General features: G+C 51.4%; 1 protein-coding gene across 5 annotated transcripts in view; it reads left to right on the top strand.

Moving 5' to 3' along the window:
* The window catches only part of LOC110508723 (E3 ubiquitin-protein ligase RNF220), a 189725-nt gene that overhangs the window by 122707 nt on the left and 54945 nt on the right, over nt 1-12073 (top strand). For all 5 annotated transcript variants that reach the window (XM_036967079.2, XM_036967080.2, XM_036967082.2 and 2 more), the window contains exon 3: nt 11813-11942. In XM_036967079.2, the coding sequence (XP_036822974.2) occupies nt 11813-11942 (130 nt within the window). The remainder of the gene's footprint in view (nt 1-11812; nt 11943-12073) is intronic.

The raw sequence follows: 12073 nt of genomic DNA on the forward strand, positions 1-12073 counted from the left end.
TAGAGGTAATTAGTTAAAACATCAGAGTATAAACGGTTAATTGGCTCCGGTAATTAATTCCCCCACTCAAGTATATGAGAGTGAGAGAGAGAGAGAGAGAGAGAGAGATAGGGGGTAGAGGGAGTGAGGGAGGGAGGGAGGGAGGGAGGGAGGGAGAGAGAGAGAGATAGGGGTAGAAGGAGGGAGGGAGAGAGAAAGAGAGATAGAGGGGGTAGAGAGAGAGAGAAAGAGAGAGAGAGAGAGAAAGAGGGAGGGAGGACGGTGGTGTTGGTGGTGGTGATGAAGAGCAACCTGTGGGGGTTAGCTATCTGTGGCTGAGCGCTAGCTATCAATTACTGTTAAGCATTGTTCAGGATGAGCTCTGAGCACCCGCTCCACTCCCAGGTGGCAAGCAGATGGCAAATAACACTCTCAGCAGCAGCCAGCCGACAACAGCAGCCAGCCAACAACAACAGTCGACAACGTCCCCCGTGTCCCTGCTAAAAGTGAGAGAGGGAGGAGGGATCCCAGCCTAGTTAACGTGCAGCACTCAACACTCTAGCTAGCCTCATCAGCTAAAACTAAACCAAAACAGAACCCACCTTAGCAAATGGACTTCAGCTCCTATTGAAGAGTGATGGGAAGGAAGACCTAACCATGTACCCGGTTGGGCCCGTATTAATTAGAGTATTGTTCTAAAGAGGCCGGGGGAAATGCAGTGCATGTGAATAGGTGTGAAAATAATACTACTGTGATGGTTAGTGCTTAGTCAGCCCCTGTGCTCAAAGTGCTGATCTGAGCCCCAGCACTGACGCTGCTGTTTCTCCTCCCACCATGATGAGCCCTTTGGGATGGAAATGAGTCCTGACCACAGCAGAGCAGCCCACTCCCTGCTAGAGGCTAGAGACACACCTCACCTCTGTATAGCTGAAGAGGTACAATTGAATAGGGGGGAGTAGGGCGTAGAGGAGTTAGCTTTTGACTCGCTCATCACGACCCCTATCTTAGCTGGTGAGAAATGGTCTGAATGAGGTTTGCCCACCTCATACCCTCTTACCCCACACCTGCTCAGTGCTCACACCCCATCCCCAGCATCTCCAGAGGGAGGCGACCCAGGCCAGGACCCAGACCAGGACCCAGACCTCACATCCTGCCTGCTCAGCAAACCAAACAGGGCTATCCAAGGCTTGCAAATACATTCTACTCTACCAGCTCCTCTTCCGTCCCTCTTCCATCCACTACTACCCAGGCCTTCTCTCTTCCCTACCAGCAGTAATGGCCCCCTTCCCCTGGGGAGAACTGAAGGAGGTGGAGGGGGGTGCTGTGGATGTGCAATGGTGACGGCCACTGTCTCTGTGTTCAATTCCCTTCTAAAGCTCCTTCTCTCCCACCCGCCCTCCTTCTCTCCCTCCCCCCAACAGCAGCCGGGGGCCGTAGGGGGCTTGGGGGGGGGGGGGGGGGGGGGAGAAACAGGCAGGCTGGCAGATCTAACCCAGCAGTATCACCCTCATTTCCTGGGTCAGCGCCTGGGTAATGGTCTATTAATTTGCTCCATTCTCCCTTGTGAGGCAAAACTCAATCTCCCAGTCCCCAGCACACTGCTATACTGTGGACAAGGTGATTGATTGAATAAACAGCTGTCATTAACGTGAGCGCCCTGCCACCGCCACCACCAGCCACTCTCCCCTCTTACCCCCCATACACTGCCCCCGTCAACCCCATAGGCCCCCACTAGCACACACACACACACATACACACAAACGCACACAAAACACACACCATCCCTCCACTGCTTCAAAAGAGGTGTTAAAACGTCAGTAAATCACTTAGCTAAGGATTTATTACATTGTTGTGATTTGTTGACTAGAAATCAGCCTACATGATGACATTGTTTTGATCTTTGTACAGCTTGTAACAAGTATTTTCAATCTCACATACTGTAAGTGTAAGCGTACACTGTTAGCATTTTAATCCCATTTTGACAGATGTATAAAATCACTTTTCCTGAACACATCCCACTTGACTAAAACAGGACGCACAACAGACGCTTTCCTCTTTTGCCTCTTCATTCTGCTCACGGAGAGGAGATTGCCTTTGCTTTTTTTAAGGTGACAACGGGGCTGGGTTTGGAACTAGCAGCGTGATCAGTTTTGAGCAGGGCGTGGAACACTGGTATTTAAAAACACAATGCATCACTGTCAGACCCCGAGCAGACGAGCAGCCCCCTGTGTGCTGGCTAGAGATCTCCTCCTCTGCTCCTCTTCCTCCTCGCCTCCCCGCCTCGCTCATCATACCGGCAGGCGCGGGGTGCCAAACTGAAGATGACCCCGTTCCATTTCATCAAATGTCCTCTGAATGAACAGCCAAGCTCCGTCTCCCATCCGTCTCCCAGCCCCTCCCACCCCCTCACTGCAATCAGCCCAGTAACTGTCCAGCCTGCTTAAATCACCAGTTAGAATAAACCAAATCACCACACACACAGGCATACACACACCGGTGCACACACACTCCCCTTACCGGCCCCATTGCCTTAATTGGCCTCGTTTTGACTTCAAAGCCCATATTTCCATCATGAAGATGACTTCAGGGGAATCACCTTGCGTTGATTTAGGTTTAGTGGGGAACCCAAAATGAAGGGTGACAGGATTGGTGGATTTATTTTATTCTGCATGCGAGGCAGTGTCATTTTGGAGAGGGGGATGAGAGGGGGATGAGAGAGGAATGAGAGGGGGATGAGTGGGGGTGAGAGGGGGATGAGTGGGGGTGTTACAGCCTCAGGCATGGCAAGGAGGAGAGGAAAGAAGGGGGAATGTCTAAAGGAAAGAAAAAAAGGGCCCTTCGAATCAAATCAAATTCCCCTTATCGCACATTGTTTGAAGATTTTATCAGGCAGGGTAATGCGGTTACACATTGAGTTTCAGCTGAGAGATTTCATTGTTTACTGATGTTGGCGGTTTTAGGGGGCGAGGCGATGGGAGTGATAGGAGGGTGCCTGGCGTAAACACTTGGTGCATGTCGGGAAACTCATTTACGGCTCCCTGGCATGAAAAACAAGAGGAAAATGCAACTAGGTGGACAAGGAGAACAGACTTCTTCAAGGGCACCAGACAGGCTCCATATGTAGACACTTTGTAATTCCATTTACCAAACTGTTTGTGTGTGCCGGCTCCCCTCAGCAAACTCTTAAAGTCACACCTTGCAGTTCGTTCTCTAGTCTTATTGTGCCTTGGTGTGCATTTTACATGTTATTCATTAGCTGATTGTCGTACGAGCCAATTCAATGCATTCTCATACACATGCTGTACAGGCTCACATATAAGGAATAGGATGCCTGGAGTAGTGCACTATAGAAGGAATAGGGTGCCAGGAGTAGTGCACTATATACGGAATAGGGTGCCATGAGTAGTGTACTATATAAGGAATAGGATGCCAGGAGTAGTGCACTATATAAGAATAGGATGCTATTTCAAACCCATAGACCTATGCAGAAAATACAACTCCACTCAAGATAATATAGGCCTAAAGATCCTGCTTCTCAGGTTTCTCTTTAAAAGACAAATGATCATCTCCTTCTGCCAAAGACAAGTTCAGGGGCCTCCATTAATCTGGAAGTAAAAGTGACAGATCCTAGCGCGATACAGTCAAATGAAGTCAGCACATAATTGATGCTAATTGATCCTGTGTAAGTGCTGCTCGGCAGGCAGAATGGAAAGAGGGATGCAGAGAGGAAATAAATGAATGGAGAGAAAAAGGTATCATGTCAGAGACTTTGATTGTTCTGTGAGGTTTTGTGAGATACTTGGCGGTGGGTTATAAAAACATACACGGTGAGAAATTGTTCCTTTGTTCTCAACGTGACGTACCATTGTCTTTGTGATTTCAGTCAGACATTTAGAGAACCTTTGGAAGTCATCTATTTGGTTCTCTCTCTGTTTAAATCTGACCTAACAGATTATAATCATGTGCCGTATATAATACCTGCATAATCATTTAGAGCTTGTTGACGCACACACACACACGCACGCACGCACGCACGCACACACACACACACACACACACACACACACACACACACACCCGCACGCACGCACGCACACACACACACACACACACACACACACACCCGCACGCACGCACGCACACACACACACACACACACAAACGCACGCACGCACGCACACCCGCACGCACGCACACACACACACACACACGCACGCACGCACGCACGCACGCACGCACGCACACACACACACACACACACACACGCACGCACACACACACACACAAACGCACGCACGCACACACACACACCCGCACGCACGCACGCACACACACACACACACAAACACACGCACGCACGCACGCATGCACACACACCCGCACGCACGCACGCACACACACAAACACACACACACACAGGCAGGTAGACAGGCGCCTGTGAAGTCAGCAGTGGGTTCCGTTGCGAAGGAAGCTTTACAGGCGGCAGCTGTGCAGGGTCATAGACTCCCAGGTGAGCGCACTACACAACACTACACAACGAGAGCCCCCGCCTGCCCCCGCCTGCTCCCGCCTGCCCCCGCCTGCCCCCGCCTGCTCCCGCCTGCTCCCGCCTGCTCCCGCCTTCCCCCGCCTGCTCCCGCCTGCTCCCGCCTGCCCCCGCCTGCCCCCGCCTGCTCCCGCCTGCCCCCGCCTGCTCCCGCCTGCCCCCGCCTGCCCCCGCCTGCTCCCGCCTGCCCCCGCCTGCCCCCGCCTGCTCCCGCCTGCCCCCGCCTGCCCCCGCCTGCTCCCGCCTGCCCCCGCCTGCTCCCGCCTACCCCCGCCTGCCCCCGCCTGCCCCCGCCTGCCCCCGCCTGCTCCCGCCTGCCCCCGCCTGCCCCCGCCTGCTCCCGCCTGCCCCCGCCTGCTCCCGCCTGCCCCCGCCTGCCCCCGTCTGCTCCCGCCTGCCCCCGCCTGCCCCCGCCTGCCCCCGCCTGCCCCCGCCTGCTCCCGCCTGCCCCCGCCTGCCCCCGCCTGCTCCCGCCTGCCCCCGCCTGCCCCCGCCTGCTCCCGCCTGCTCCCGCCTGCCCCCGCCTGCTCCCGCCTGCCCCCGCCTGCCCCTGCCTGCCCCCGCCTGCTCCCGCCTGCCCCCGCCTGCTCCCGCCTGCCCCCGCCTGCCCCCGCCTGCTCCCGCCTGCCCCCGCCTGCTCCCGCCTGCCCCCGCCTGCTCCCGCCTGCTCCCGCCTGCCCCCGCCTGCTCCCGCCTGCTCCCGCCTGCTCCCGCCTGCCTGCCAGTCTCCACTTAGAGCACCGCTACAATGGTAACACATTTGGATTTCAAAAGGCGCTCCAGTCCTCCCTGAGAGCCTGTTAGTAAAATGTCTTTGTTCTCTGGCCAGTACATTACACATTAGGGAGCTAGCAGTGCTGAGCTCTTGTTTCAGCAGCAAACAGCAGACTGCATGGGGCTCTGTAGAAGGACAACTGACCACAGCAGGGCTGCCTGTGTACACACACATGCACACACACACCATGGTTACGCACTCATAACAATTACTAAAATCCTTTCCATAAAAGCTATTTTAACCCAAAATTGAATATTGCTAATATTATTGTTTAATACTACAATTCTTTGAGTATATTTTCCCACAAAAGCCAGTGAGACAGTATCTACTGTAGCTACATATGTTATTATGTTTTACAGATACGTAAGGTGTATAGGTTCTTTCTGCGTTTCAAAACAGTTAAATGAAACAGGCCCATGCTATTTGAGTTCCATTGTGAAACGCTGTGAAAGGGCAAACCAGTTAGTAGGCAGACAACTCACAGGCCTGTGCTACCAGAGTTGTGCCAGTGGCCCTCTCTAAATTGTAGCAGCTAGCTGCAGCCTTCATTCAGCATAGTCTGCTTCTCTTCTCTAAAGGGTGGGTTGTAACAACATGTAAGAAATGTCGGGGTGAGCACCAGAGCTGTTATACATCGCCACGTACCAACCCAGCCTCATCCGGCCCACTCAGCTAAATTCACCCCCTCACATCCACCAATAGCCATAGCCATGCAGCATGATAGGGACTGTGCAGCCATTTGGCAGCTCTGATAAGACCGGCAGGCAGCGGAGCATGACACAACAGGACGCAACACCCCCATTCTCAATCTCCTCCTCTTCTCTCACGCTCTATCTTTCTCTATCCATCTCTCTCTCTCTCTCTCACTCTCTATGTCTCTCTCTCTTTCTCTATCATCTCTCTCTCTCTCTTTCTCTCTCCAGCTCTCTCTCTTGCTCATTCTCTATCCATCTCTCTCTCTCTCTCTCTCTCTCTCTCTCTCTCTCTCTCTCTCTCTCTCCATCAGGCTGCAGTCTTGCTCTCATGCTCTCATTTCACCATCTGTCGTCTAATCGGCTGTCTCAATTTCTCATAACACCTCTTATCATTGATTTTAAGGAAAGGGGTTAAGTGATGGGAATACTTTAGATAATTACAGTTTGCCTGGCTGGCATGTTGTGGTGGAGGAGGGAGTCAGGTGATTGTGCCTGAGTGTGTCCCAAATGGCACCCTATTCCCCATTTAGGGCACTACTTTTAACCAGGGCCCATAGGATTTGGTTCAAAATAAGTGCTCTACATAGGGAATAGGGTGCCATTTGGGATGCAGACACTGTGTGGCATTAGTCGTGTCTTGGAGACGAGTGGAGAGGACTCGGGCTGGTTAAGTGGAGTGCCCTGATAAAGGTAAACGGTGGCAGAGATTAAAAGGAGAGATTGGGGGCCAGGCAGTGAGGCAGGGTGGGATGGGAGGAGAAGATGAGATGATCCATCTTGGCGCATTAGAAGAGATCAGGCCAGCACTCAATCAGAACCGTCAGGCCACAGCGAGCGGAGGCAGCAGCCTCTTCCTTCCTTCCCCTGGTCGTGTGGCATTTTGGTGAGGAATCTCAGTACTAAAAAGTTCTGTCAGGCCTATTTCCTTGTTATTGCCCCCCTCCTTACCCTCTTCCTCCCTCATTCCCTCTCTCCCTGCCTGCTTCAGCGTCCCCTTCGCTCCCACAGATTAAATGGAGGAGTCACCCCCCCCCCCCTCTCAGAGCTAAGGGGTCCGGCGGAGGGGGGCATCCCGCATTAATCATCTTTAACGCGCTGACAAGTGCCGCGTGCAAAACCCCCTCCTTCCCCAGGATTTATCTCTCTGTCGACCAATTCCCATCACTCACTGCCCTGAGGGAAAGAGAGAGACAGAGAGAGAAAGAGGGGGGGTTGAGAATGAGAGAGGCTGAGAGAAAGGGATAGAGAGAGAACTAGGAACTGACAAGAGGACGAGGGGTAGAGCGATGGGGATAAAGTGAGAGAGAGAAAGGGAGAGAAAGCAGAGGGGAAAGGGTCAATGAGGCATCCACAGTACAGCATCAGAGGAGAACAAGAGAGAGACCAATAGACAGAAAGGGGGAGCAGATTCAGTACCCAGATGTGGCTGTTTAGAGAGGGAGGGGCACCTGGGTCCACCTGTCTCTGTCTATCTGGGATTGCTCCCTCTCTGTTTCACTGTTCCTCGTGGCCCATGATTAATCACAGGCTGTCTGCCTTTAGTCAATCCTCTCTGGGGAGGACGTGGACACTAGGCTGGGGGGCTGCAGCCACACATAATGGGCCTGTCTATAGGAAACACATTAGGTCCCCAACACACACGGTGGGCACTGGGCCCTTATTGATGATGCCTGTGACAGATCAGGAAAACTTTGAACATGTGACATCATAGGTGAGATTGAAAGATTACCACAGGGGATAAGAGATGGCCTGTTGTCAGGGGCTGAGATTGGACAGAGAAATATGTGATTTGGAAATTACACAAACATTTGGAACTCAGAGCAAAATGTATTTTTGCAAGTTCAAACACTGTGTTTCAGAAATAGACAAACTTTAACCAAGCAACAGACAATATGTCCAACTGTCTTCTTGAAATTCTCACTTTAACACCCACCCATAGAGGGAGAGAGAGGGAGAGAGAGGGAGAGAGAGACAGACAGGGAGAGAGAGAAACCATGGAAACTGTGTGTTTGATGTACTTGATACCTTTCCACCTATTCCGCTCCAGCCACTACCACGAGCCCGTCCTCCCCAATTAAGGTTCCACCAAACTCCTGTGCCCTAAATCCTGGAGCATCTGCCCCATCATGCTGTATGTAGACTCTGTGGGATGAAAGAACTAACATAGTTCATTCATACATCTGGTGTAATTATCACTAAACAAATAAGCTTTAAGCTAATGGGACCTAAAGTCTTACGTACATGTTTTCTTACTTGCACTACAAGTCTGGCAACATAATATATATAACGTCCCGAAATGTGCAGAACTTATACAATTGACAAATTCGGACTTTTCCTGGCGTGTTAAAATGGTCGTCAGTGCTGTGAGGCCCTGCAGTCTGTCCTGTCCAGTGTCACAGCCCTGCCTGCCTGCTGCCTACAGGCCCTCAGGGAGCCCTGTCTCTGTCACTGCCTACCCACACCACACTACGGCTGCAGAGATCAAACAGCTCTCTCCTCTCTGAGCTAAGGTTACGTATGTCAGGTTAGTTGGTGTGTGTGTGTGTGTGTGTGTGTGTGTGTGTGTGTGTGTGTGTGCGTGTGTGTGTGTGTGTGTGAGAGTATGTTGGGGTGTGACAGGTGACACGGAGGTGGTTAAGGGGCCGACAGGTTCTCATTGCAGTGATCAGGACTCCATTACTAAACCCATTGATTGTGTAGGGATGAATTAAAGGGCCTGACTCGAGAGGCGATTGGCCACACAACCACACACACTACCATTGTCCTCAGACATACAGGGAGTCTAGACCACCACATAGTCTGTCTACCTCTTCCCACGCAAACAGCACCAGAATAACGGCTGTTGTCCTCTGGTACACACATAACTCGATTGGTATTTGTAGCATATTTAACTTTCTGTTTTAAAAAATCCAGACATTAAAAACCTACACTGTCTGACAAAATTACCATTGATGCACCATTGTAGCATTGTTACTTGCACAAATGTCACAGAACTGAGAGCCTGCAGTCAAAAAAGTGAGGTTATTTACAAAACGCACATTTAAAACAGTAGATGAAGCCCATCTCCCCAAAAAAGTCTAAATCAACCAGGGACAATAAGTCCAGTGATGTCTGTGTTTTCTCGGTTGCCTACAGAATTGAAAGCACTTCATCAGCAAAGGAATGGGATTGGATCTTTCTTTGTTTACTGTTGCGGACCGTGATTGCTTTGGCATGACTCAAATGATCTTGTCAGGGCAATAAAGCTGACCACTGCTTAGTGGAGAGAAGTGAGGGGTAACGGAGACATGTGGCAAAGAGGAGAGAGACAGGTACAAAGACTGCAGGAGATGAAAGCAGAAAGAGAGAGAAATATAGAGACAAAGGAAGAGGGGAATGGATAGAAACAGAGGAAGAGAAGAAAGAAAGAGAAAAAAGGGAGAGAAAGAATGGAAAGAAATAGATGGAGGACGAGCAGAGCGAGGGAAAATGAAAAGGTAGGGGCAGAAAATGAGAAATACATGTGCAGGGATGCAGCGGGCGAGAGAGGGAGGGAGCTGAGAGAAACACAGACACGCAGAATTGTAATCGATTACCTATTTTTCAAAGTCACTTAAAGTGTCCAGAGTGTGGGGCTGTTAAGTAGTAGTGCTGGGGAATAGGAGTTGAGTATGCGTCGGCACGCTTGACTGGGAGACAGGCGGGGAGGAAGGGGGTTAGGCTGAGAGACACAGTGTGTGTGTGTGTGTGTGTGTGTGTGTGTGTGTGTGTGTGTGTGTGTGTGTGTGTGTGTGTGTGTGTGTGTGTGTGTGTGTGGGTGGGTGGGTGTGTGTGTTCAACAGTAGGGATGCATCCTAACATTGTCCCTGCTAGCTCCTTACTGATGAGTCTGTACTCTTGCAGGAAATAGTTGTGACAGGCCAATATCTGGGCAGGGATATGGGCCCCTGGAGGGCCCCTGGCTGCAGTATGCTGCTCTGCTCTGTGTTTATGTGTGTGTTGTCTTGGAGGGAGGTGAGACTGATCCATCACCAGCTCAAACAGGGTAGCAGCACATCACGTCACTAGACAAATACAACACTGCCCTCTGGGCAGTGTCAAGGACACAGACGTTCTGGGCTTAAGGATTTATTCTGAGCACAGAGCAGATAGCTAAGGCTTTATAGTGTTTAGGACTATAGACGTTATAGCCCAGATCTGCTGCCCTGTTCCTAGGTTACCTCCCAGGTAATAGCCCTGTCCAACTCCATTTGTACACAATGGACGAGACGCTTGTTGAGGACAGCTTTTGGAGCCATTATCAGGAAGGGTCCTCAGAGTCAAGCACACAAACAGGCAGGACCAAGAAAACCTGTATGTGTGTGTTTGTGTGTTTGTGTTGTACCTTAGGAATGTTATTTGTCTGACTGTAGCACCTGTTTTATTTTGGCACATTTCTGTTACCTCAAACCTCAAAAGCGTTTAGCCGTCTTCCACTCAGTAGAACCCTGATGTCACTGCGTTCAGACTTGGCGTCATGGGGGCAGATAAGGACAACAGTGTCCCACTGCCTGTGTTTTCCTGATTTCAGGGCAGAGAGACAGGGAGGGCAGGGGGGACAGGGGACAGTGTCGCCCGCCACCCACCCACCCTCCTGCCTGCCTATACCTACACTGTTGTCACCCTGACACCCCGCCCCAACAGGATATCCTGTGTCAGGGTAGGCCCATTGTTCCTGGTCTAAGAATAGACCCGTCTGATTGGCCGACACGGGATCCAAAACAGCAAAGACAGAATGTTGTGTCACAAATGGCACCCTATTTCCTATATAGTGGACTACTTCTGACCAGGGTCCTGGGTCCATGGTATTGCACTATATAAGGAATAGGGTACCATTTGGGAATCAGAAAGACAGCAGCAGAGAGCGAGGAGGAAGTCCCCTTCATCCAGAGACCGAGGAGACTGAGGAGATATTTTTACCAGGAGACACTTTTAGCCCAGACGCCTCCTCTATACCTAGATATGACACACACACACTCAGAACTCATAATACACTCCTGTTTACACACACACACACACACACACACACACACACACACACACACACACACACACACATACACACACACACACACACAGACAATGAACTGGCTCATTACATCATACTGTATGTCCTTCAAGCCCTTGTTTGAGTTCTCTGGGTTTTAAACATGTGTGCATGAGTACAGTATGCCTTTGCTGTGATATGGTTGAGATGACATAGAGCCAGAATGTGATCCATGGAGTGTGGCTGGGTTCAATCAGTCGCTCACTCTGTTAGTGTTAATGAGGTAACTGGAGACATACGTTAGGGCCCAGCGATTCTCAGTCCAGGAAAGTGAAATCTGAGGCACTTAATCCTGCTGCCCCATCCATCCCTCCCTCCCGCATGCCTGAGGGACACGGCCCTGTGGACAGATCTCATCCTAGCTTCCCTTGATGTCTCTCTTTCTCCCCTCTTTCTCCCTCTCTCTTTCTCTCCATCTTTCCTTCCTCCTCTCTATGTCTGTCTTTCCCCATATCTCTCTCTCTCTCTCCCTCTCTCTTTCTCTCCATCTTTCCTTCCTCCTCTCTATGTCTGTCTTTCCCCATATCTCTCTCTCCCTCTCTCTCTCTCTCTCTCTCTCTCTCTCCCTCTCCTTCTCCCGCTCCCTCTCTCTCTCTCTCTCCCTCTCTCTCTCCCTCTCTCCCTCTCTCTCTCCCTCCCTCTCTCTCTCTCTCTCTCTCTCTCTCTCTCTCTCTCTCTCTCTCTCTCTCTCTCCCTCTCTCTCTCTCTCTCTCTCTCTCTCTCTCTCTCTCCCCCTCCCTCCCTCCCTCCAGGTAAGAAGAAGGTGTCTCTGTATGACAGCCAGACGCCCATCTGTCCTATCTGCCAGGTGTTGCTGCGTCCAGGAGAACTGCAGGACCACATGGAGCAGGAGATGGAGCGCCTCACCCACATGCACCTCAGGTCAGTCCCCTGCCATGTTACACCACACCGAGGGGGTTCAGCTGTACTCCTGGACCCCTAGATTACAACACCAGGGACATCCCCTGACTCCCTGTCCGCTCCTCTGCAATCCACAGTTCACCACCACAGCC

Source organism: Oncorhynchus mykiss, chromosome 28 (assembly GCF_057628025.1).
Source record: "Oncorhynchus mykiss isolate SJ-2025 chromosome 28, ASM5762802v1, whole genome shotgun sequence".
Taxonomy (NCBI): domain Eukaryota; kingdom Metazoa; phylum Chordata; class Actinopteri; order Salmoniformes; family Salmonidae; genus Oncorhynchus; species Oncorhynchus mykiss.